Source organism: Nuphar pumila, chromosome 6 (genome assembly GCF_984573655.1).
Source record: "Nuphar pumila chromosome 6, dmNupPumi1.hap1.1, whole genome shotgun sequence".
Lineage (NCBI taxonomy): Eukaryota > Viridiplantae > Streptophyta > Magnoliopsida > Nymphaeales > Nymphaeaceae > Nuphar > Nuphar pumila.
Genome location: NC_143254.1, coordinates 86029077 through 86056317, shown reverse-complemented (window position 1 = coordinate 86056317; position 27241 = coordinate 86029077). Strand labels below are relative to the sequence as shown.

General features: G+C 39.5%; 2 protein-coding genes across 2 annotated transcripts; both read right to left on the bottom strand.

The window, feature by feature from the left end:
- Positions 1-214: 214 nt before the first annotated feature.
- On the bottom strand, positions 215-847 carry LOC149835024 (uncharacterized). The gene is made up of 2 exons (XM_090009506.1): positions 788-847; positions 215-694 (listed from the first exon to the last, which is right to left on the bottom strand). Exons 1-2 carry the CDS (start codon positions 845-847, stop codon positions 215-217), a joined length of 540 nt encoding a protein of 179 aa, XP_089865632.1.
- A 22498-nt stretch (positions 848-23345) lies between these two features.
- On the bottom strand, positions 23346-24688 carry LOC149835023 (light-harvesting complex-like protein OHP2, chloroplastic). The gene is made up of 2 exons (XM_090010372.1): positions 24228-24688; positions 23346-23657 (listed from the first exon to the last, which is right to left on the bottom strand). The coding sequence occupies exons 1-2, from the start codon at positions 24635-24637 to the stop codon at positions 23543-23545; spliced, it is 525 nt and encodes a 174-aa protein (XP_089866498.1). The 5' UTR covers positions 24638-24688; the 3' UTR covers positions 23346-23542.
- Positions 24689-27241: the final 2553 nt, after the last annotated feature.

Sequence of the window (27241 nt, the reverse complement as noted above, 5' to 3'; positions counted from 1 at the left end):
CTTCAACTCAAGATTAGGCAAATTCTTGATCAAAGGTTTGACAGGTTGCTTTACCAAATCTGGGAGGGGCTCAAAGTGCCAGGTCCAATTAAGCTCACATGACAATCTATCAATTAATCCCATGCTATCTTCTCTAAGTGATTTATCATCCTCATCTTGAGGTGGATCACTCAACAATTAAAGAGGCTCTGCTTCTACCAGGTCTTGAACCAAATCAACCTGAAAGCAAGCATCCTTGCCTGTAGGGCCTATCGTAGCATTGAAAATATTCAACCTCATTCCTATTGCCAAATGATACGTCTATTGCTCCTGGGCAGCAATTGATGCACGCATTGGCTGCAACAAAGAAGGGATATCCTAAGATGATAGGCATCTGCCTAACATGATCAACTCCCTCCATATCCAAAATAATGAAGTCGACAGAGAAATACAAATCTTCCACCTTAACCAATACATATTCAAGAATCCCTCGTGGGACCTTGATTGATTTATCTGCTAACTGCAGAGTCATAGGTATAGGTTTCATCTCCTTTAACCCGAATGCGTCATAGAAAAAACCTAACAAGATGTTCACATTTTCCCTAAGGTCGAGCAAAGTGTACTCAACAGTGATGTCTCCGATGACACATGAAATAATAGAAGCCCTTGGGTCCTTGAGCTTGGGAGGAGTTTGGTGTTGGAACGCTGCACTTACCTACTCAGTTAAGTAAATCTTTTTAGGTATATTGGACCTCAACTTTATCTTATGGGTATAAAGTTATTTTAAGAACTTTGTATATGCAGTGACCTGTTGAATAACATCAAACAAGGGAAGGTTAATATGAACATGCTTGAATATCTCAAGCATCTCTTATATTTTCACCCCTTGCTTGCCAAAATATTTGGGCTTCTCCAGTATTTCAGGAAAGGGAGCCTTGGGTATATAAGATCTGAAAGGCTTAGGTTGTAAATCCCTCCCACTTTTTTGGAGTGAATCTAAGGGGACTGACTAATCACTCGTTTGTCTCTAAAACTCTTCAGTAGTCTCCCTTGTAACATAAAATTCCTTCCTGTTCCTAAGGGTAGTGATCGCTTTAGCCTGCTCTTGGTGTGAGTCAGTCATATGTAGGGCATGGACAAGTTTCTTTCTCCTAGGATTGACTATCGGTTGGCTAGGGAGCATCCCCTCGCTATGCTTGCTTAATGCCTCGACAAGTTGTCCCATCTGTGTCTCTAGTTTCACTATTGACTGGGTGTGGGAGTTCAAATTTGTCTTGATGTTAGCAAAAGCCTAAAGCATTTTGTCTTCAAAGGTTTGACTAGAAGTAGGCTCTTCAGACTAAGGCTGGCTAAACATATGTTGAGTCTAGGGAAAGTTGGTTCTTTGGTAGCTTGATTGATAGCCACTTGGCCTAACCTGTCTGGGGAGGAGTAGGGGGTTTCTGTTGTGGATTTCTCCATGAGAAGTTGGGGTGGTTTCGCCAGCCAAGGTTATAGGTGTTGGAAAATGGGTTATTTGTGGGCTTGGTGAAACCTTGTACCACCTGAACTTGTTCTTGCACAAATTCAAGATATTTTGGCACCGCAGGATAATCTATCACATGGTGTGTTGGGCTAGCACACAGCGTGCATACCTGCATAGCTAGAGAGGGATTTGACAATAACTGATCCAATTTTTGGGTCAGAAAATCAACCTTGTTTTGCAACTCAAGGTTTGTCCCTATCTCCTACATACCAGCTTTCTTCTCTCCAACAATGACAGTTGTTTCCCTTTCTGCTCTTGAGGCTAATGCATGGTACATAGAGTTTTCACTCAGGGTCTTGAACAAGGCCCACACTTTGTCCTCACTCTTGAGCATAAATATGCCTCCACAGGCTATATCTACCATTTGTTGTTTTTTCTCGATCAACCCATCGTAGAAGTATTGCATCAGTTGCTATTTGGGCACCTAGTGATGGGAGCACTTTCGGAGAAGATCTTTCATCCTCTCCCACGTCTCATGAAACTATTTTTTTCTCAATTTACGTAAAACTGATGATAGCCTTGCAAAATTAGTTCTTCTTACCAATTGGAAAATATTTCTTTAAAAATTCTTTTTGCATACTATCCCAAGTGGTAATTTAGACAGTATCAAAAGACTTCAGCCAATGCTTGTCTTTGTCTTTGAGGGAGAACGGAAATAAAGTTAACCTAAGTGCTTCATCTTCAAAATTGTTTATCCTAACAGTAGAACAAATATGAAGAAAATCATCAAGATGACGGTAAGGGTCCTCATTACTAACTCCATAAAAAGATGATAACATTTGGATAACGATGACCTTAATCTTATATGGGGGTGCGCCTATATTAGGTCTCACTATGCAAGACACGAGATTGTACTCCTTAGAAACAAAGTACTCCCTCAAAGGATGAACTAGAGAAATCTCTTCAGCCATGGGTTTGGTTTTACGGGATCTTCTAAGGATTAATTCAGGCTTCTCAACAAGATCTATAAATTGAAGGCCTGAAGAACATCACCCTTGCACACACGATTAAATTGAGACCCGGTACATGGATCATCCTAGGAGCTTTATAATTAAACTAGCATGCAATCGTAATCAAGTCACACCATGAAGCAAATAGAAAAATAATGCTGGAAATAAACAAACACCACTCAAATGCAAATATAGAGCTTGAAAGCAAACTAGATACTCGATTACCTAAAATGGTATCCTAGTAGGTAGGCCATGCAAAAAAAATAAACTGGCTCTATAGTTTGCACTTAATGTGGTTCTAACAGTCCTAATTAATGAACAAAAGTGAACTAAACAATCCTAAAAAAAATGCAAAAGCAAACTAGCAATCCTAAATATACGTAAAATAAAGGCAATAAAGTGAGTACTTAGTCTTAAATCGCCGTTCTTTGGCAACGGTGCCAAAAATTTGATGCAACTTTTCTCAAAAGTTTTTTTAAAAGGTATTTTAAAAAAAAAAATTGTCAGTGCAAACCGTGCATCAAATTCTAAATTAACCGATTCATACTAATGGTGAAGTCCGGGTCGAACTCAGGGAACGAGATTAGAACCTTGTACTGTAAACAAAATAATCTTTAGTGCCTTAAATAAAATGTAAATAAATCACACTAACCCTATTACAAAGGTCTGAGCAGAAATAAAATTATTACAACCCAATGAATCAAACGGCCCGAGGCCCTAAAAAAAATAAAAATAAAAAAAGTAAAAATTGTAGGGCTCTCTTTACTCGTGATCTAGCTTTCGTTATCCACACATGCATGGTCCTTGTTGTCGTGTTTCAATAGAAATCTAAAGGCTCGTACCCACCAGCAAAACTCAAGACCACAAAAAAACAAAATAACTAGACTATCTAATCTAGTTAAGGTTAGTTGCAAGCAAATAACAATTAAATCTACTACACTAAGATCTAACACTAAACTAATAAACTAACAAAAACACACAAACCAAATGCAACCGCGCCTTGCTAGGATCTGATCAACAAATCGGATATGCAAAAATAATTAGGCAAGACTTTAGATGGCAACAGACTGGTCGGCCACAACCTGATAGGCTGATTTGAGTAGGCCTAGTATGCTGGCTAAATCTGACTAATTGATCAGGCTGCACTGCAAGTAGCCTGATCTACTTACCTTACGATCGACAGTAGGCTGCTAACCAGTAAATAATAAAAAGAAACAATGTTCAGGCTGGAATGGCAACAAGCTCGATCGTCGATTTAATATGCAAACAGATATGATCTGGCCTGATATGTTGGCTGATCTGCCTGGCTTTATATTTAAAAAAAACTGCAGATTGATTCTGATTTAGGCAGATAGGGTCTAGGTTGTTGTTGCTCAGCTAGCAGATAAAGCCTGATTTGGTCTGATAGTGCTCAGATCGATTGACAGTCTGCTAGGCAATCTAGTTGGATGCAGATCTAAGTGTGACAGTCAGCCCAAGAGTGGGTCTGTGTTGGCAGATCAGATTTGGCCTGATTAGGGCCGGACCAACTGGCTATCACGTTGGTTGGCTCGGCCAAAATATGCGGGCAGATCTGCCTGGCTTTATAAAAAAATTATAGATTGAGTCTGCACTACTGTTGGTCGATCAGATCTAAAGCAAAAATATTAGGCTGGACTGATATGGTCTGATTTGGATAGGATGATCGGATCGAGTCAGATCAGTTTGAGCTTTTGCATGACCTGATCTAATCTGTTGATCGGATCTGCACTAGAAGATTTGATCAGCCGATCAGATCTGGGCTGGATTTGCTCTGAGCTAGCCTGTAGCTAGCAGACATTCGGTTGGCCTGATCTGGTAGACTGACCAATCAGCCATATCTGAAATTGAACTCAGCCCTTTTTTTGTATTTTTTCTATTTTAATAAATAAAAAAAACTAAACTATCATGCATAAAATAATTTAATAAAAAAAAACTAACCTATGCCACAAACTATGATAAATAAGAATTTAAAGAAAATGGGGAGAAGAGGCTTACCTTGGGTTTGCCTTCGACAGACTAGGGAGAACAGAGCGGACTTCCCTCCTCTATTAACATGTATCACAACACCTCCAATCCAAAAAAGGAAAAAGAAGAAGGAGGAGAAAGGAGAAGAAAGAAGAAAGAGGGAAGAAGAAAGGGAAAAGGGAGAGAGAGAGAGAGAGAGAGGCTAGAGGGGGGGCGGGCATGATTCTCTATGAGGGATGATGCCCTCCTCTAACTCTAAAACAATTATTTATAATGATAATTAGGGTTGAGATGGGCTTTTTAATTTTTTTTAAAAGAGTATTTTGATTTTCAAGAATTTCACAAAACCTCCTCTTTTTAGAAAAATAATTTCTGAAAACCTGTTAACGAAAACTAAATTTTTTCAAAAACACAAGTGGGTCCCAATTTGTTTTTTTTCTTTAATTGTGATTAAATGCGATCTTGCAGGACAATGCATAACCATCAGCTATACACAGGCTTTTAATACTAATTTCGTACAATACCATGCATAAAAATATCTAACAATATGAATAAACTATGCATGATCAACCTCCACTTCATATCAAATTTATTGTCCCCATCTCCATTCCCGTCCTGCCCAAGTTTTCGTTCTCGCATCTCATGAAATTTACTATCTACCATTGTGTTCGTTAGAAGGAGGATAAGAAAAGGCCGAGCCACTGAGAGGGTTGAGTTGTCACACATAGCAGCACAAGGTTGCCAAAATGGTTTACCACAACGACCAAAAAAAAAGAGAACTTAAGAAGCCTAAATGATAGTTTTAAGCTAGAAATGGAGTATTAAGAATATATATATATATATATATATATATATATATATAGGAGTTATATATATATATAGGAGTTATATATAATTTTATTAAATAACTAAGGGTATTTAGTCATTTTACTAACCAGGGGACGGGGCGGGACAGGAAAAAGTGTAAGTCTATTCCCGCATGAGATTTTATTTTCACCTCCATTCTCGTTTCATGTCTTCCATCCCTGCCCCAAACGGGACGGTTCGGACAGATCCTCACTTCCTCCCGCTCCACTGCCATCCCTAAAAGGGGCACATATCGTTGTATTAGCATATGACAGGGTCCTATCATATGACACGATCAAGTCTCAAGTTGACGCGCCCTTGTGTACAAAGTTTCAGAGCAGGGATCACATGATCAGTCAGTTGACGGTGGGAAATGCATTAACGCCCCCTACCTTCTATTGTTGTTATTGACAGCCAAAGGCGTAGCTGGGGAGGGGGGGGGGGGGGGGGGGGGCGAGAAACAGTTAAAAAAAAAAAAAATTTTAAAGCCCAGCCCTGATTCCATATGAAATAGATTTTTATCCATTTTTGTAGCCCAGCCCTGACTGCAGCAAATAGTTTGATTCGTCCATATGAAATAAATTTTTATTAATAGTTGTAGCCCTGACTGCAGCAAATAGCTACGCCACTGTTGACAGCCACTGTCATGGCCACAAATGATAACTTAGTCGGCAACTCAATGAAGGGGCCCACCACTTGCACCGATGATGGTTAGATGAGATTAATGGACGGTGGAGATGTTATAGCACTTCCCCGTGATTCGGCCGATCACTTTGATCAGCCCGTTCTCTCGGGAGTCAAGACTCTTGTTTTAAAAGAATATGAGCAACAGAGCAAGGATCAGGTGCAATGTGATCTGCTATCCTGTAAATCACTGTTGGCATTATTTCACACCAAAATCTTTTTACCCTTGGGGGTTTACACATCAACAAGGAGATTTGGTGTGGTAGGCCCGATTGATGTTTTTGGTGGCATCGGCGCTTTTTTTGTGGGCCCCACTGTTTACACGATGAATGGTGGTGATGAAGGCTACGGATGGTGGCGATTTTAATATACAAAAAGTTTGTGCTCTAGCATATTACATGATCCACCTCCATCCCTTTGGGGTCAAGTCAACTAAGGTGATAGGCATGGCCCGGAACTTCAGTGTTCACCACTGGCCCACGGGAATATTTCTATTATTGATGGAGATTGTCCAAGGTCATGAGGTCTGCTCTATTTGTCGTTTCATCTTTCCATTGGCAATTTTTGTCTCAATGTAAAGAAAAATCGTTCTATTGCAGTAGGTGTGTACATGACTCTACACGACAAAGTGACCCTTGTGGCCTTTAGGGGTTCTATAAAATTTCATGGCTGTCTAAAGTTTCTGAATATTCAATCGCCGTAGAATTAGGCTTGCAAAGTAAGTTGGAGTAAGTACCCCAATGGGATTACGGAGGGTGACTCCACTGTCAGTATAGTCTTTATATAACAAGGAGAGACCACCATTAGCGATCAGCAACGCGCAGGTATCCCACGCAATGTTGAACACTTTAGGTATTTGAAGTTACGCCTTATATGCCAGCTCCGGCAGAACCTACTCCCGCATACTAAAAATCATAGTTGCAGGTTGCATCTTTTCAATCATACCTTATATTCAACATATTTTATTTTATAGGAATCATGTTTTTTGAACATAAAAATAGGATTTTTTAAGTTATAAAATTTTGATACATTATAAGCAGTTGTTTTTTAAAGGTCTTGAAAAACCTACATGTATGCTGTAATCACATGATCCGAAACATGATTTCTAATATATATATATATATATGTGTGTGTGTGTGTGTGTGTGTGTACGTTCCACCTCAATGACTTAATAAAAAAGGAGGATTAATGAATGAAAATAAGAGATGGCCGTGTCAACTATATGATGACCTTGTCAAACTTGAATATGCTGACCCTTTCATCCCAGGCATTGCATCTGAACTTTCACGAGAAATTATGGCCCTCATCGATGACTGAAGAGAAGTGGACCAAGTCGTCCCTCAATAGGGCAGCACAAATCAGAAGCTGCCCTATAAATGCAATGGCTTGGACCTTTTGGATGCCCATCGTGCGATAAAAGCTATGGAGTGGAAGCTGCTATCCTGTATATCGATCTCAGCTCTCTTCCCCGTATTGTTTGTTGTGCTCAGTGCCAACCATGCTTTCTCTCTGTTGGCTCAAGAGTTGGCATCCAAACTCCCCCTCCTCCCCCATGTTAGCCAAGACACTGCACAGATCCACCAGAGCATACTTGTCTTTATAGGCATGGAAGCTCTTTACATCTATGCTGTGTTTGTTACCTGCTTGTTCCTAGCGTCGGCAATCGCATACGCGATCATCGCCCAGTACTCGCAGAGGCCAATGGCACTCAAGCGTGTTGTGAGAAAAACTTTAGCTCAATGGAGAAGGCCTCTCATGGCATGGTTCTATTTCACCCTGAACACTATGGCTTGTGTGCTTCTCTTTCTGTTTCTGATTGGTGCTATGGCCAAGGCCTTGCCAAACGGTGCACTGGCTTCTATTTGTAATGTGATGGTCATGCTGGCACTCGGTTTGCTCATCCATTCATCTGGAGAGTCTATGTTGAGCACCGTGATGGCTCTACTGGAAGATAAATATTCTGGCGTGGATGGTGATCAACAAGAGATCGAAGAGGAGGAAAACAGGGAGGGAAAGAAGTCTCAGAAATTTCTTTCCAAATGCCGTGATTTTGTGGCTTCAGTCCTTCCTTGGGAGGAGGAGCTTCTAAAGATGGTTAGCAAAGTGCGGAAAGATATGGTTTCATGGTTCTTCAACTTTGATATGAGAGAGAGGATCCATAAACCAGAGACCAGAACTCTTTTGGGGATTCTTGTGGTGTTAATGTTCTTCATCGCAAAGCTAGGCTATGATTTCTATGGAGCACATTGTATCCTGATGGGAGTGAATAAATAAAAGACCCTCCTCCAACTGGAGGTCGTTTCTTTTCCATTTTTGATAGAGCAAATATTCGGACGATATTCTTTGCCACATTCATAGAGACCCTGGATAGGACTTATTTGTAGGGCTGTCAACTGCTCGGGTTTGTACCCAGTACCCCACCCAACCCAAACTCGAATCCCAATTGATGGCTCGGTGTTACAATAAGTATCTTCTATGCTTTAGGGAATAAGGTCTGCTGGAAATCAACCCTTTTTTTTTCGTATTTGTGAAGCAACGGAAGGGTTTTATGTAAAATAAGCAGTAATGATAGGGTGCTCCAGGAGCACCTATATATATAATTTCCCTGTCCCGAATTTTTACTTTTGGCAAGTCCTGTGTTGGTAGCAAGATTTTTGTCTGATTAGACGAATTACAAATGTCTGAAAAAGCTCTATTGCTATTTCTCGAGGTAATCCACATCGATGCAATGAAAGAGTGGAGTTTTGCTGAGAATCCTTAGTGAGAGTGATGGGCGCTCAACATTTTCCCTGAAAAAACACCGAAAAGAACATAAAAAAAAACGTGCAAAACACCTTTTAGCTGGACCGTCATAAAAAACATTTTTATTATTGTTGGGCGCATCCCATATGAGCGTTAGCTATGGTTTCGATCGCCACTAAAGGTCTCAGCAGAACTGAGATCTTTGGTGGCAGTACATAAAAACATGCACAAACATGGATGGCCAGCATCATTCCACTGTAGCTGTTCACCTAAAGGTTGCACAACTGTTTAAAATAAATGAGAGTAGGGGTGGGCAACGGCTTGACATGGGCCGGGTTTGGATCAAGGTTTTAGGCCTGTTATGTGCTGGGTTTGGGTCAAGGTTTTAGGCTTGGGCCCATTAGCTATCATACCTAAACCTGGCTTGGGCTGGGTTCGGGTCAATCCATGGGCTACCGGGCCAGCCCGATGGGTCTGAGCTATTTATTAATTTTTATCAATATAAAAAATTAAAATAATAACTTGATAATTATTATTAATTAATTTTATAAAAACTAAAAAAATAATTAGTTTTGGGTACACATGAACTTGTTAATTATTTATTATTTACCTAATTAGTTGAGTTTAGGTCGGGACCGGCCCACTTTACATTGGCCCATTGGACCAGGTCATGGGTTGCGCTTCAAACCGGAGCCCGTTAAGAACCGAGTCGTCATGGGGCCGAGCTCTGAATGGGCCTAGCGGGCCGATGCCCCCGCCCCTAGATGAGACAGGCTTGTATTTATAAGTCATGCGTTCAGGAGAGAGACTAAAAGTCAACAAATCGTTTAACTTTCAGCTTTGGAACTGTGGTCTCCCACCTTCTCATTTAATTTTTTGTTTTTAATAATAATAATGCATATGCAGGTAGGTTTTAACCTCTCATCATAACAGTTTGGATTTTAACATATCTTATGTTGTGTGATCAGTAGGTGCTTTGAGAGCCCCTTATCTTTATTAAATAACAAGAAAAATTTTCAAATACCCTCAAATGTTTCAGCTTAATTCATGCGGACACCAAACTTTTTAGAGTTTCAAAATTCCTACCAAAGTTTTGGTATTGTTTAATCAATTTTTTTCAATCACAAACTAAGCCTGGGTTGTTCTTGAGAACATAAAGTTATATCATTTTACAAAGTAAGTTTGACTGTGTAGGGCTGTTAAGTGAAAGTAAAATGTTTATTGACTACATTGATATTAATTGAACCATTGACCTCCCCAACAAAAAACAAACTGCTACACCATAAAGTTCATCAACGATATTTTTTATAAAAAAAAATTGTATAAAATTAACTTAAATTGCAATAAGTCAATCAATCCAACAATTACTCGACCCACTATAATAGAACAACTAGGTCCGTTTGGTTTCACTACAAGAAAATTGTTAATTAGCGACGGAAATTAGCGACGGAAATTAGCGACGGATTTTTTCCGTCGCTAATTAGCGACAGATTAGCTAGAGATAGAATCTGTCGCTAATTCGCGACGGATTAGCGAAGAAACAACTTTTATCGCTAATCTGTCGCTACTTAGCGACAGATTAGTGACTGCATTTTTTGTCGCTACTTTTTATTACAAGAACACCATTTTAGCGATGGATTTAGAGAGGGAACTCTGTCGTCGCTAATTAGCGACGGCATAGCGACAGAATATATTCCGTCGCTTTTTTTGTATTTTGATTTAGCGACGGCTTAGCGACAGAATGTTGCCGTCGCTAAATGTCGCGTAAATCCCTAATCCCATCCCTCTTTCTCTTTTTCCTGTTTCGTTGTATTGCTCCCGCCCGCCGCCCTCTCCCTCCCGCCGCCCGTCGGCTCTCGCCACCGTCCGGCCGTCGCTCGCCAGCTGCCGCTCCCCGTCAACCTCTCGCCACCGCCCGGCGACGCGTAGGTAATCACTTGCATCTTCTTCTTCTTCTTCTTCTTCTTCTTCTTCTTCTTCTTCTTCTTCTTCTTCTTCTTCTTCTTCTTCTTCTTCACGCTGTACGCCCCGGCGATGGCCGATGAGGTTGAGCCCGGGCTATCGGCGGCGAACCTCGCCTGAGCTTGCCTTGCCTCAAGCTCATGGCCTGAGGTGAGGCTTCGCCTGAGCCGGGCTTGCCTTAGGCTCATAGCCTGAGGTGAGTCCTCGCTTGAGCCAGCCTCATGCTCGAGCCATAAGGTGTGATCGTTGAGGCCAGGGTCGAGCCCTCGCCTTGGCCAGGTTCACGTCTGAGCCTCCCCTGAGGTGAGCTCACCTCAGCCTAGCCTCCATTCCTCACTTCAGTCAGGCTTGAGGTCTTGCTCATCCACGCAACATCGCCAGCCTGTTCGCTGTCCCTTGTGTGCACGTTTTCAAGATCCACAATCCTTCCATCGCCCTCACGTTGGTCCCTCAAACCTTCAAGTTGTGGGTCTTTTGCTTGGTTTGTTATTGGAATCATCAAAATCACATTTCTTCCTTAAGATTCCACATGCTTGTGTTAATTTTTTTTTCTTTTTTCCACTTTGGTGATGATCATGAATGTGTGCATCAAGCATGAAAGAATCAGATTTCTTTTTTTTTCCTATTTTGGGCGAAAAGTTTTGTAACATTGGTGCAATTTTGAATTATACTGAAAACATGGGAGCAATTTGAAAAATTAGCCTTTAGTTTTTTCATCGAGTTCTCACTACAATTTGATGTTCAAGCTTCAAAAACAAGGTTCGGAGTGCACTTATAATTTTTCTCCCTTTTTTTTAGGGGAAGACGCTAGTTTAAAAAAATATATCATCAATGCTTCTTTTTCACTTTATTTCATCGCATTTCATCATTAGATATATCATCAACAGTTTAGTTGTTTTTTGCATTGCATAAGTGTTTGTGTTTCCCTAATTAGCTTCAATATTCATTTTAACACAGTGTTTTTTGCAGATTTCTCAACGGAACTCGCTTGTGCCCCGCCACCCGTGGTAAGTAAGTGACAAAAACAATGCAAATCGGGTAAATACCCGTGGTGAGTAAGTGATGCAAGCGCATCACATGTTATTTAATTTATTGAATGTAACACTTTATTGTTCACACACTCACTTAGTTGTTGATATCTAGGACTGCTTTGTTGGAGTTCGGAGATCATGCTGAGCATGATTTTAATGTATGAGAATAGAAGTGTTCTTATTTTTGGAGTACGGAGTCCATGCTATGCATGATAGTAGTTAGTGGGATATTGAAGTGTGTTTGCTGCAGGTACATGTTTGACATTTGTTTGATATGAATTATTTCGATGTATTGCAATGTTTGATGTGATTGTATCCATGCTTACATGTAGTTACTTTCAATTTGATTATGTCTTCCATGTGAAATTGTATACTGAAAGCATGCTTCAAATGAATGTATCGTGTCATGAATAGTTTGCACATGAAAATATTAAGTTATCAATGCATGCATCATAATTCTTGTGATTGTATGACATCATATATTGCATGATAAATTTGATATTTTCTTCATCATAGCATTCTGATGGTTCTCTTTTAACTGGTTAAGATACTATTCGTAACATCATACGACAGAATGACTGCAAACCGTGAATGGATGTACCGTAGGATAGTGGACAATGAGTTATCGCATAAATATATGGATGGTGTCGATAGTTTTATTGAATTTGCAACGGCAAGTGTCAGTACGGTAGATCCCACAGGTCGGATTAGGTGTCCCTGCAAGATTTGTAAGAATAATCGATTTATAGAACCTCATGGCGTTAGACATCACCTATACAGGAAGGGTTTTGTGAGTGATTATCAGAACTGGACGTTTCATGAAGAAGAATTTAGAAACGATTTTGATGCACGGGTGAATGTGGTGCACGATAATCCATATACGAATTTGATATTTGATGCTGCAGGAACAGAACTGGGTTCTGCTATGAGTTCTAGTGATGTAAGAACTGCCGTAGATGAAGAATCACCAAACGATGTAGCTAGTAGATTTCAAATTTCTCATCTATGTACTTCGAACCTCATATTCCAACACGTTACACATGCATGCCCCGTAACGATGATGGAGAACAAGTAACTGTAGCTGACAAGCTGTCGATATTTCAACCACTTGGGCATGCATTTGGTAGTTGCCGATCAAGGCTATTGACATATCGAGAGCAAGATGCAGCACACATCTATATTCTTTTTAATTGCTCAGCGATCGACCCATACATCGAGTAAGTATATGTATATGCAACTCAATTATAAATCCTTTTATGTTCTATATGTGGAAACATGGCTCGGTAATATAAGTATTTGTGGTTTGTAGACGATTTGATCTAGAGTTGCAAAACGAAATTTCACATCTCACTGATGCAGAAGTACAAAAAGAACGTGAAACTAAGTTTGTGGAGTGGTTGAAACAGTTGGTAAAGAAGCTAACATAAATTTTGTACTTATAAACAACACTAAGTTACTTAATTGATCATGATCACAATCATTGTTTATGTTTGTGCGTAGGTTCGCAATGGTGATGTTAAAGATCAAGGAATATGTGATTTAGAAAATGGTCCGACCAAAGTTGTGTAATGCTACAACGGGTATATCGTAAATGGTTATCGATTCCATACAAAAGACTACGGTATAAACAAATCAACGATAAATAGTGGCGTGTGTGTCAAGGGTAGCAGCTACGGTGAAAATGAACATGATTACTACGGTGTTATAGAGGAAATAATGGAGTTGACTTACTTAGGCATGAATAACAGGGTTACGATATTCAAGTGTCATTGGTTTGATCCAACTGCAACAAGACTCGACAAAGCTTCAGGCATTGTGGAGGTGAATCATAAATCCAGGTTTGGAACATATGAACCATTCATATTAGCCTCGCAAGCTCAACAAGTTTATTATACTTCATATCCGAGTATAAAAAAGTCAGATAGAAATGAATGGTGGGCAGTTTGCAAGGTGAAATCCAAACTATACCCCGAGTATGATCAGTTACAGGAAGATGAGTTAGCTGAAGACAGTGATTACTATCAATCAGATGATGTCTATGACTTCGCTTATGGTCACGATGTTGCGCATGATATGCATGTCATATCTCCATTGGCCGATAAAACATTCATAGAGGAATGTGATCCAAATGATGTACCAAGTGGATGGGCAAACAATGAAGAAGAAGAAGAAGAAGAAGAAGAAGAAAGTCAAACTAGTGACGAGAAAGAATTCTCAAGCTAGTGAGCAAAATCTTATACTACAAACCTCTATTTAAATGCATTGTAATACTTGATGTGAGTTGTATTGCAATACTTGGTGTGAATGATCATAAATTTTATTTGAATGTATTGTAATACTTGATACGAATGATTCGAATGCATTGTAATACTTGATGTGAATGATTTCAATTATCTGAATGTATTATAATTTATGCAATTAACGAATGATTTGAATTAGTGCAATACTTGATGCCAATGATTTGAATTATTTGAATGCATTGCAATGCTTGATGTGAATGACTTGATTGCATTGTAATACTTGATGTGAATGATTTCAATTATCTGAATGTATTATAATTTATGCAATTAACGAATGATTTGAATTAGTGCAATACTTGATGCCAATGATTTGAATTATTTGAATGCATTGCAATGCTTGATGTGAATGACTTGATTGCATTGTAATACATGATGTGAATGATTTCAATTATCTGAATGTATTATAATTTATGCAATTAACGAATGATTTGAATTAGTGCAATACTTGATGCCAATGATTTGAATTATTTGAATGCATTGCAATGCTTGATGTGAATGACTTGATTGCATTGTAATACTTGATGTGAATTATTTGAATTATCTGAATGTATTATAATTTATGCAATTAACGAATGATTTGAATTAGTGCAATACTTGATGCCAATGATTTGAATTATTTGAATGCATTGCAATGCTTGATGTGAATGACTTGATTGCATTGTAATACTTGATGTGAATTATTTGAATGTATTGTATGACATATGTTATTTGTTAGAATATGGTTCATGGAGGTTATAGTGGTCGCTCATCCAGTAGTAGTCAGGCTCAGCCTTCATCTTCACGGGCTCCTGTGATAGGTATATCATATAACTAATTAGATGCTTGATTAGTTCAAATGCACATTCTGAGAATTTCTAATGTATTTTTTTACAGATGATGTTGTGCCTGTACACGACCCACCTACACCAGTTGATCACACAAGTCAAGAGCCAACACAGGAAACAGGGTCTTCTCAGGCTGGCACAAGAAGACTCATTCGAATAGTGTATATCGATAATCGACCGTAAGTATTTTGTTTTAAATTATTACATATCTTTTAAATATTTTATATTGATATTTACTGTATAACAATTCATGTGCAGCACGAGGTTTGAGCCACAAGAAGTAGTACGGAAGATTAGGAATTCACTTCTTCAACATCTACCAGGACCAGTTGCTCAATGGAAAGAGTACCCAAAGGAGGTGTTAGACAGATTGTGGTCCTCATTCATGGTATACAGTTGTTCCTCATAGTTAATGTGTTTCATATTTAATTTATTTAAGCAATGTCTACTAACTTTCTGAAAATATTTGTAGGCTTCGAATCGCTTCGCAACTACGGTGGAAGAAAATGATGCAAGGAAGGTGTGGCAGAAGGTGGCTGCCAATCGATTTGCAGACATGCTGCACACTATGAAGACTGCAGCAAAAAAAGCATCTGGCGTAGTAGATGATCCATTACTGTGGAAGGGCCATGGTCCTATTACTATCAGGAGAGATTACTGGGATGAAATGTGCGATAAGTGGGCGGGAGATGCATTTAAAAATCGCTCTGCGAAGGCTTCACAAAATCGATCGAAGATGCCCGAAGCCCATCTACACACAGGTGGATCTAAGACATTTGGGAGTCACTTAAAGAAAATGGTAACTCATCAATATATAATATTAATTTTATAAGTATTGTTGCAAACTTGTGTACTAAATCTTTTGTCATTTAACTTCGCAGGAAGCAGAAAAAGGAGGCAGTGTACCATATAAGGATGTGTTTGTAGAAACACATAAACGGAAGACCACGGGAGTCTTCGTATCAGAGGAGGCGAGAACGACAATGGTATGTATTAATTCTATTAATAATCATTGCAATATATATGCAAGTTATCATAATGTTATCATTAATTATTAATGAATACTTTAAACATTATTTTGTAGGAGGCATATGAGCAACAGATGGTAGAGCGATATGGCGAAGACGCTACTCAGCATCCATCATTTGATCCTACAGCATGGGTGACTGCAGCAGGTGAACAAAAAAAAGGTCGCGTGTTCGAGTTTGGGAGTAATATGAACACTTCACTAGTTATTGGTTCTTCCAGTTACAGCTCACCGACTTCTTGCGCCGACATAAGCTCCAAGCAGCCGACTATTCTTTCTGGTGATGATGTACGCGAGATCATTAATGAATCACTGAATAACTACTTTCAATACACCGTCACCCCCTTTCTCCGAAATGAGATCAAGGCCGCTGTTCAGGATAGGGGATCTTCGATTCCCGGTCCCTCTCAGGTATAATCACATATTCAGTTTTTTGACTGCCTTAGAGCACATACGAGCATGCTATATTCACATATTCAATTTTTTGACTGCCTTAGCACACATACGAGCATGATCGAATCACATATATAGTTTTTTGCCTGCCTTAAAGCACATCTGAGCATGGTAGAATCACATATAGAGTTTTTTTAGATGCCTTAGAACACATATGAACATGCTATAATCACATATTCAATTTTTTGACTGCCTTAGAACACATATGAACATGTTATATATCATTTATGATAGAATCACATATAAAATTTTTGGCTTTGCCTGCCTTAGAGCACATATGAGCATGCTATATTCACATATTCAATTTTTTTACTGCCTTAGCACACATATGAGCATGATAGAATCACACACACACACACACATATATATATATATATATATATATATATATATATATATATATAACTTTTTGTCTGCCTTAGAGCACATATGAGCATGATAGAAATCACATATAAAGTTTTTTTGACTGCATTATAACACATATGAGCATGCTATAATCACATATTCAGTTTTTTGACTGCCTAAGAACACATATGAGCATATTATAATCACATATTCAGTTTTTTGACTGCCTTAGCACACATATGAGCATGCTATAATAACATATAGAGTTTTTTTACTGCCTTAGAACATATATGAACATGTTATATATCATTTATGATAGAATCACATATAAAATTTTTGACTTTGCCTGCCTTAGAGCACATATGAGCATGCTATATTCACATATTCAATTTTTTTACTGCCTTAGCACACATACGAGCATGATCGAATCACATATATAGTTTTTTGCCTGCCTTAAAGCACATCTGAGCATGGTAGAATCACATATAGAGTTTTTTTAGATGCCTTAGAACACATATGAACATGCTATAATCACATATTCAATTTTTTGACTGCCTTAGAGCACATATGAGCATGATAGAATCACATATAGAGTTTTTTTATTGCCTTAGATCACACATGAGCACATGATAGAATCACATATAGTGTGTAATTTATTTCATTATATTTTGTTTATCAATACTGACTGTTCTTTTCTTGTGTAGGCTGCTAGCGATAATCAGGGTAGTGGAGCTGAAGGGACAGATAAAGACAATGAACAAGAAGACGCACAAAATCTTGGCGATGATTAGAGGACTGTGTTGAAGAAGTTCTATTTTTTTTATTTTTCCTAATTGTAATTGTTGAATTGTAAATAATTAAACTTCTTAATTTTAAGGTGGAACGATTAATTGTTGTAGATTCTTGTTATATGAATTTTTTTGTGTGGTTTATTTTTTATTTACAGGAAATATCAATTGTACAGGAAATAGAAATTGTACAGTTCTCGGTAATTAATTTTCAAATAAATTTTTTTTAATTTTTTTTCGTGTTTGCGACGGAACCATCCGTCGCTATTCATATTAATATAGCGACGGAAGTAAATCCTTCGCCAAGCGGTGGTCGACGTTGAGTACCGACGGATTGGCGATGGAATATAGCACCCGTTATTCCGTCGCAATTAGCGACGGACCTGGCGACAGAATAATTCCGTCGCCAGTTAGCGTCGAAATATTCGCGACGTAAGCATACTGTCGCCTCGTTGTCGCTAATCCGTCGCTAACCATGTTAGCGACGGATTAGCGACGGAATGTGGTCGTCGCTAATCTACTGCTTTGTTGTAGTGTTTCTCAAATAGCTAACCCCATAAATATCCGAACCCAAACTAAATGCATTTTCCTAAAAGTTGTCTTCTCATATGGCAAAACATATAAGTAGCATGGTCATTTTAAAAAAATTATATCTGAATTAATTAGAGATAATTAAATTGAAGGTTATTTGATTAACCCATGCAGGTAAAAACTTTGGTAGGTATTTGCAAACTCTGAAACTTTTGGTGTGTGCATGAATTAGGCTGAAACCTTTAAGGGGTATTTGAAAGTTTTTCAAATAACAAATATGAGTGGATTTAATAAAAAAGACAAACTTTTTTTATTAGTATCTCTCTCTCCCCCTCTCTCTCTCATACGACTTTTTTTTCACCTATATATAAAAAACTGGCATGGCTTGGAAAGATCACCATCTAATTTATTAAGGAAGTAAAATGCATTACAACATCTAAATACACTTTTCGATTAAATTTGAATCGTTTAAATATGGCCGATGCTGATTTTTTTTTTTGTACACTATTCATTGATTATGACAACATTACCAATAGATTTTAATTTATTTCCTTTCTGCCTAAGTATTCCCACATAGAAATAGACACACCCGGAGGTATCCAGAAATTAAAAAGAGGACCCACTAGCAAAAAGGATCCCATCCGATGGGGTTCCATCCTATGTTAACCACATTCAGATGAAAATGTGGCCAAGCCTAGTTGTTGATTGAACGGTTAGGATTGAATGTAGGATGTATACCATCATATGTCAAATGATGGAATCAGTCCTCCAAGTTCCAACTAGTGAATAAATCGAGTCTGGATCGCACTACAAGAAACCTGTGGATTAACAACGACCTAAATCCGTCGCTAAACAGTTTATCGTTGGATTAGCGACGAATAGCTTTCATTGCGAATTTTTTGATGCAAAGTAGCGACAAAACTTATCAGTCGCTACTTTCGTCGCTAATTTGCGATGGATTAGCGACAGAAATGATCTGTCACGAGTCTGTCACTATTTTAAATTAACGATGGCTAATATCCATCGCAAGTCATTCGCTATTTTAAATTAGTGATGGATAATATCCGTCACTAATCCGTCGCTAAATTTAAAAAAAAAAAAAATTGCTCCCTGTCGGGCGGTATTCCGGCAGCAATAGGCCGGACTTGGACCGATTCATCGGCGGCGGCAGAGGAGGAAGACGACCCACCACCGGATCCCAGCAAGTCGTACTCCCTCGGCCCCAAGATCTCCGATTGGGTCTCGCAGAGGTTGGAATGGACTGATCTCGTTGTTGACGGCCATGACGGAGACGAGGCCGGTGTTGGGGCGGATGGCGTCGCGGAGGTGGTCGAGGTTGAGGAGGCTGTCGAAGCCGACAGGGAGGTAGGTGTCATAGAAGCGACCTGCTCCCTGGCACGCTCGACCGCCTCGTCCGACTCCCAGCCGTAGAGGTGAGTGCGGGAATGGGGGTTGCCGAAGCAGCCAGTGAAGAAGGGCAGCATCGCGCCCAACACCCGCGGGTCCACCGGCGACATCGCCTGCATGTCCAGGTACAACGACCGCCCCGCGATCCGCACGCCCTTCATCAAGATTCCCCCGCCCTCCTCTGCTGCGTCAGAGTTGGGTGACGGCTCGACGACCATCGAGGCGGTCAACATCGGCCAACGGGATTGTCTGGCAAGCCTTACGGCGGCGAGCACGAGGCTCCGCTTCATCGGCCAACAGGATCGTCCGGCGAGCCTTGCTAGTGGTCGCTTGACCTCCTCGACGCCAGGGATTCGATGGGGCCGAAGGGGAAGATCAGGACGGAGGCAGGGAAATTGTTCATAAGAACGCTCGTTTGGGAACGGTTTAAATCCCACATCAGTTTAAATTTCGAACGGAGGAGAGAGGGAAAATTTTGCGCCTTAGGTGGGACGATTTAAATTGAAAATTAGCGAGGAAATTTTTTTATTGCCGATCTATCGATAATTAGCGACGTATTTGAGACAGAATTTGTACTATCGCTAATTTCTAAAATATTTCAAAGATTGGCGATGGATAATGTTCTCTCGCTAAGTTCGTTGCTAATTTGCGACGGAAAAAATCTGTCGTAAATATCCGTCGCTAATCAGGGTTTTTCTTGTAGTGTCAGGTCATTGGTCAAATGTCAACTGATTGACATAGCCATAGCCACCCTTGCTTACTTCATTTGCTGCGAGGAGGGATAGTCAATTTGATTCAATTTCATCCATAACCGCTCTGAGGAAGCACCCACCACCTACAAATGGGCCAACCTGATTTTACAAATGTACAAGAAACCAGAATTGCTATCTTAGAACTTGCATGGAGTCCCCACAAACCCCAAGCAGGAGCAGGGCGTTCCTTTTCTCAGTCAAAGTCCTCACCCTCTCACTTCTTTCGCTCATGGTTGTATTTCATATATTGGATTCCACAAGGGTGGTAATTGTTACAGTGGGTTGGAATGCCACAAGAAAACAGGAACTACACTCCAGTATCCAGCTAATTGCTTACAGAAAAAGGAGATACATCAAATGAAGAAGACCTCTCTCTCTCATGAAGCAAACAATGGAGCATTGGCAGTTATTGGTCCAACTGCTGGACTGATTATTGAAGGCCAAACTGGACATGGTATTCAAACTCAGGTGAGATCAGCATGCTCTGTGTGTGTGTGCGTGAGAGAGAGAGAGAGCAGAAAGAAATACAACATTATCACTCATGAAGATCAACAAAATGTTGAACCCATGAAATGAACAAGAGCAAAGTCAAAACAAATAAAAGAAAGCAAAAAGGAAAAAAGAACATCAAACAGACAAAACGGGCTCATGCAGGAGCTGTTGGCTCAGAGAACGGCAAAAGAAGGGGAGCGTCAACAGGAGAGAGAAGAAGATCACTAAGATGCATAGGCAGGATCGCATAAACATCCGCCAAGATTTTATGCACCAAATTATGAATATTAATGGAATTTGACGAAAATGAGCATCATTGCGCGCCATTCAAACAAACAACCAAGAGTTAAGCAACCATGTCTGCCAGATCAACCTCCACCTTGTGCTACGCCTAATACAAACCGAGTCCAAGATCATATCGAGCGCAAAGAACTCCTCCTTAACAAACACTTCCGGATGCCTCTAGGTCTGGTCAAAGAGTTTCACAAATATTAAGCAAGACCAGAACAAGTAAAACGTAGATTCTTCTGCAGCTTGACAAAGCACGCACCAACAAAGAAGTTGAAGGCCCCACTTCTTTAAATTATTGTGGGTCTGAATCCTATCCTGCAAAATTAACCAAGCCAGTACCCGAGAACGAGGAGAAGGGACCTTCGCCCAAAGCACACTCTCGGGCAAGCAATCTGCTCCCGGGAGGAACAACGATCTATAAACTTTGGAGGTGAGAAACTCTCTGCTTGGCACCAACGCCTAATGCAACCACTGACCAAAATTTTTAGAGTCCTCAAAATGGTCTTTGAAAAAGGCTAAAGCCCTCAACCACGATTTACACAAGTGCGGGAACGCCAAACCCTGGGTTTCCAGGCGAACCGGGATAAGAGCAGAAGCCCCATATTTAGCAAGAAGCAGACGAGCACAAGGGTTATCTGGTTGGTGGGTCAGCCAACATTGCTTGGCGACAAGAACAATGCTCCACAATCTTGGCGTAGGAACACTGAGGTAAGACCATTGAACGCCAACCAATCAAGTGACACTTACCCTTGAATTGATACCCAGACCATAGAAAACCTGCCAGCAAGCGCGTCAGCTGCTTCTCCACTCCCACAAGCTTCACAAACATAGACATGAAAAATTCTAAAATAGTAGAAAGAACATGTTTGATTAAAGTTAGATGGCCAACGATGAAAAGATAAGACGATTGCCACAATAGTAATTTGCGCTTCACTTTTTGAAGCGTTGGCGCCCATGCAGCAAAAGAGAGGCATTTCACTTGTAACGGCAAGCCTAGGTACAATAGACAACTCAGAAATAATGTAATTAAAAATCCTCCTCCCAAGAAATGAAGGATAAGCTTGAACTTAAGCATTTGCTGAATATTTGCACAACAAAAAATGATCATATCATCAACATAAGAAAATGACCAGGAAAGTCTAAAACCTACAAAGGATCAATGAATCGTGATGCCGCAGCCCGCTTAAGCAAGACCACAAGATCCTCAACAACCGCATTGAACAACAAAGGCGAGAGAGGGCACCCTTGCCGCAGACCCCGCCCTAGCTTGAATCGGTCTCCTCTAACACCATTGATATTTAACATGACCTGGGTATTTGAGATCACCTTTCTCACCCAACCAGAAAAACGATGACCAATACCGACATTTGATAACATTTGAAATAAGAATGACCAATGTACGGAATCAAAAGCTTTATGAAAATCTAATTTAAGGACAAAATAAGGCTTACCATTATGCTGCAAGGAATGATCAACCTCAAACGCCATGATAAATGAGTGTTGGACCTTCATGGATGAAGGCATAGTCTGAAAAAAATCTGGTGAGCCACTGAGTGCGCGCGCGAGAGAGAGAGAGAGAGGTCTTCATTTATCTCCTTTTTCTGTAAGGAGTTAGCAGGATACTGGAGTGCAGTTCCTGTTTTCTTGTGGCATTCCAACCCACGGTAACAATTACCACCCTTGTCTCCCTGAGGCAACTGACGTAGAATGCTGCATGGAAGAGATTTCTAACTATGATGCTGATGGCTTTTACTTTTGACACATATATGATCAATAGTATAAAATGAGTTCTTCAGGCAATCAAACACCATTATAACAGTATAATTTTTCTATGGTATAACCTTTTGGCTGAGCTTTTGAAGCTTTGAGACTTAAGATATTTATTCATCGAATCCATTCTTTACAAACTTTAGATATTTTATTCATCCATGGCATTCCCAAGAGCCACTGAATATGCCTTCGTTGAGGTAAAAGGAGGAAAACAATGTGCAAGAAAGTGCCTGAACCGTTTGCACATTTGATACATTTTAGTGTATTTGACAAAAGTCTGTAGTTTGCGTTTTCTGCAAGATGAATGCTAGTTGTTGCTGTTGTCCCTACCGATTATAATGGTATACTACTGTTGGTGCTTAAATATATTGACAAATGGAAAGTTTCGTGTCTTCAGAATCCCAGAGACAATCTTGACATTGAAGCTCTCTAGATTCTCCATGGACAAATCAAGTATGATATTAAAAAAAAAAACTTCGCTAAAGAGGAAAAAAAAATGAGATACAATTGCTCACACGCATTTATCAACAAAAAAAGTCACCCTTCTTGCATTCGTTTGGGGTTTTCCAAGAGACCCCCAATTCACCTTTGCCATGATATATATAATTGGTTGTTTCATTTGCACATTTTCTTCATAGAAAGATTCTTGCATTAGCACGGTTGAATTGAAATGATGGCATTATAAGAATGAGAGATGTTTCCCAGACAATGCTGTAGTTTCAGCATATTTTCGTATACATAACCAGTTTTCTTTCATATTTGCACAAAAAAGAAAAAAGGAAAATAAGAGGGATGCTTGGAACCAGTAAGAAGACCTCAACAGTTGCGACGGTGAGAAGAACTACAACAAGAATAGATCACTCAGGATCTACAATCCCAAAGTTTGAGAGAAGAATTTTTAGTTGATCCACAAAATCTGAACCTGTTGCATACTCAGTCAGCAACCCAACAGCGAACCCAAACATTGCCCATCTGCAGCCACAAAGAATCATGACCAACCATTCAGGTTCCACTACATTTCATGTATAAAGAAGTAACAAAATCCACGTAAAACATTCACGGAATCGCGGAATAATTGTTGGTTGCATCCAAATTTTACAGAGTAGCAGAAAAATTTGTTGGGTCCATCCAAAATTCACAGAATCGTAGAATCTTTATTCGTTGCATCCAAATTCAACAAAATTGTGGTGTATAATTTGTTTGTTGCATCCAAAATTCAGAGAAATTGCAGAAGTTTGTAGGATCCATCTAAAATTCACAGAAATTGCAGAATAATTGTTGGTTGCGTCCAAAATCCACCAAATTGCATAACAAATTTTCTTAGTTGCATAAAAAATTCACAAATTTGCAGGAAAAAAATCGTTGGGTCCATCGAAAATTCATAGAATTGTAGAATAATTGTGGTTGCATCCAAAATCCAACAAATTTTTGGAACAAAGTTTGTTGGTGGCATCCAGAATTCAGAGAACTCTATAATAAAATGGTAGGACGGATCCAAGATTCACTAAAAAACTGCGAAAGAAAAAGAAAGCATGTTATTACCTTCCATTAGAAATCTCATTCTTGCCAAGGAATCCAAAGAAGGGCCCTTCATTTGCTTCGCCCAGCTTCTTCTCCCTAAAGTATTCCTGAAGCTCCTTGGCCATCTTCCTCTGAAACTCAAGGGTGATAACCGCCGGTTTATCAGAGCCAGAGACTGTGTACACAGAAACTGGCTCGGATGGTGATGGTGACGGAGTTGGAGGTGGGGCGAGAGTTGGAGGTACTGGTTTTAGTGGTGGTGTGGGCTCTCTCAGTGGTGCAACCGGTCTTCTCAAGGGGCCTTCTGCATTGGAGTTCCTAATTGTGGTGGATGATGGCTTCTTGGGGATCCTTCTGATTGTTGTGGTGGAGGAAGATGATGTGGTTGAACATGATAGTCTCAGAGAAGGGATTGTTAATGCCATGGGCATTTTCTTTTTTCTTTTTTCTTTTTATCTTTTTGCTGTTGGATATCAGAGGGAGATGGGCTTGGCACTCGATTGAAGCAGAATGTACCCATAAGCCACAGAACAAGTGGATAAGATTGACCCAAGTTTCACACTTTTATGTCAAGAGAAAACTTGCACTATAGCTAAGCAAAACTGCTACTTTTTTTTCCCGTTAATGGGTCATAGACAATATATTCATAAAAGCAGAATAATTACAAAAGAGAACTGAGGATCAGAAACTAAGCAAAAACCGTTTGAATTGATCTAAAAATTATGAAGTTTTATTGGATTAAATTGATGAAAAAATATTCCTTGAGTTTGTGATTGATCTTAATTTAACCAAGATCTCTTTTATACTTTTGGAAGTTTGTCTGGATGTTCAACTCAAGGTATGGGCTATCCCTAGTGAGATTCGAACTTGAGATCCCTTATCTAGTGCAACTATAACCGGTCCTGACTTTCCCCTCTGGTCAATACGCTAATTGAGCAATACCATAGGTTTTTCTTTACGGATGAGGCAATTCCATCATCATTTGTGCTTTAGGCCATAGTTTAAAAACTCGCAGGGTTGACTTGGTTGACTGGGCTCAAATCGCCCAGTCACCAGGTCAAAACTGACCAGGTTTAACTGGGTTTTAACAAAACTTTTATATATAATTACATATATTATATGAAATATAATATAAATATTATGTATATTATATATAAAAATATGATTATATATGTATTCATAAAATTATACATTAAATATATTATAAAAAATATCATATAATATATATTATGTATAACATATCGGTAAAATACTATAAAATATAAATAATATATGCATATATTTATATATTTTATATAAAATATAAAGTTAACGTGACCCGACCGAGTCACCGAGTTGACCCGGCCAAATGACTCGTCACTCAAGGACGAGTCAAGTGCCGCAAGTCACCGGGTTTTAAAACCTTGCTTTAGGCTATACTTGGGGGCCTTGAATCGGATGTTGTGTTGTGGTTTCACACAAGGTTGTTAAATGCGATGAGGCGAAGCGAGGCGTTGAGCCTGCACTTCGCTTCTCACAACTAGAATGGAAGTGAAGCGGTGGGAGGGGAGGCAGTAAGAGAAGGACCATCCGCCCAGCTGGTACGGAAGTGAGGGATATGCCGGTCGTCCGGTGGTCGGAGAAGACTGAGCAGCAGCTGCAGCACAGCAACTCCGGTGGTCGGTGGTCACAACTGGTCGGAGGTTGATGAGGGGCGCATCACAGCAACGCCTCAGTACCTTGAGCGTGCGCCTCGCCTCTGAGGCGTACGCTTCAGGTACTGAGGTGTACGCCTCTCACAACACTGGTTTCACATGCTCTCGTACTCGCTTGCCGTTTGGGAGCATTGGCATTGCTGAAACAACGCATTAGGAATGCTGTTGGCAGCCCAACACCACATTTCAACACCAATCACAAATTATATTTTTGGCAACTCCATCTCTCAAGCTATGAGATGGAAACATGGTTTTCATATCTTGCCAACACATGGAGTCTGGATTCATTGCATTGCCAACTCTACAAGATGTTTAGGACTTCATGAATTTCATATTGTTTTGACATTTTCATAATTTGGTGCTAGTTTTCAAACAGGTGTGCATTCTCGGAGTAAAAAATAGAGTTAAAACTAAAGTAAAATTTAAATAAATTTAGTTATTTTTCTTGACGAGGTAGATGATTGAAGCAAAAAATAGTCGCAGCATTCTTTGGGTTTTGGGTCTTTGAAGTAAAAAACAAGGTAAAGACTGACATTAGTTAGATAATGTCTTTATTCGTTAATATGCAATGCTTGACCATTGGAAAAGAATGAAACCCCCCACCTCAAAGCTTACTAAGTCAACATCAAACAAGGGTAAGATGATTAACAAACTCAACTATCACAAAAAATCAAGCAAATAAAATAAAGCAATCACCAAACTCATTGAGGCAGTTAGCATCCAACCTTCCATTTTCACTTTTTCAAACAAATAATCAAACATTGAGTATATTGAGTATAGTATGAAAAGTGAATAGTAGAACCCTTTCTTTGGCACCTTAACAAGAAACAAAATTCAGCAATTACCAACTTCAAAAAACTTGACTTCCCTTTAAACTAGACTCATGGAGATGCCCAGAGACTTTCAATTGACCCATTCTAAAAAAAAAAAATTGAAAAAGAAAAAAAATAAGGGCTCTATCACCATTTATATTATCTAATCACCTTTGTTCGGTTTGCGCTCTAACTAGCCAATACACACACACACAGAGAGAGAGAGAGAGACGAAACCAGATTTCAACATAACCACGTAAAGGGTCAACAAACTTGAACCCAAAAAGAACAAAAGCAGAAAAAACAAAAACAAAACAGAAACAAGCAGGAGCCAAACAAACGGAAAAAATGGCTCATACAGGAGCCGCAAAACCAATACAGTCTGAAGGGAGCAGAGCGACAACAAGAGGAAATGTTAGATCGGGAAGATGAATACGCAGAATTGTGTAAACGTCCACTAGGATTTTTTGAGCAAGATGATTAATGTCAACCAAAGATTCCCGAAAAAGGGCATCGTTGCACGCCGTCC

What these genes read in the sequence shown, in the direction of transcription:
- LOC149835024 (XM_090009506.1), bottom strand. Translation starts at nt 847, where the DNA reads ATGCTTGAGATATTCAAGCATGTTCATATTAACCTTCCCTTGTTTGAT. An exon ending in TGTTTGATGTTATTCAACAG is followed by an intron (nt 695 to 787) that starts GTCACTGCATAT and finishes TTAACTGAGTAG; the next exon opens with GTAAGTGCAGCGTTCCAACA.
- LOC149835023 (XM_090010372.1), bottom strand. Translation starts at nt 24,637, where the DNA reads ATGCCCATGGCATTAACAATCCCTTCTCTGAGACTATCATGTTCAACC. An exon ending in AATGAGATTTCTAATGGAAG is followed by an intron (nt 23,658 to 24,227) that starts GTAATAACATGC and finishes TTGTGGCTGCAG; the next exon opens with ATGGGCAATGTTTGGGTTCG.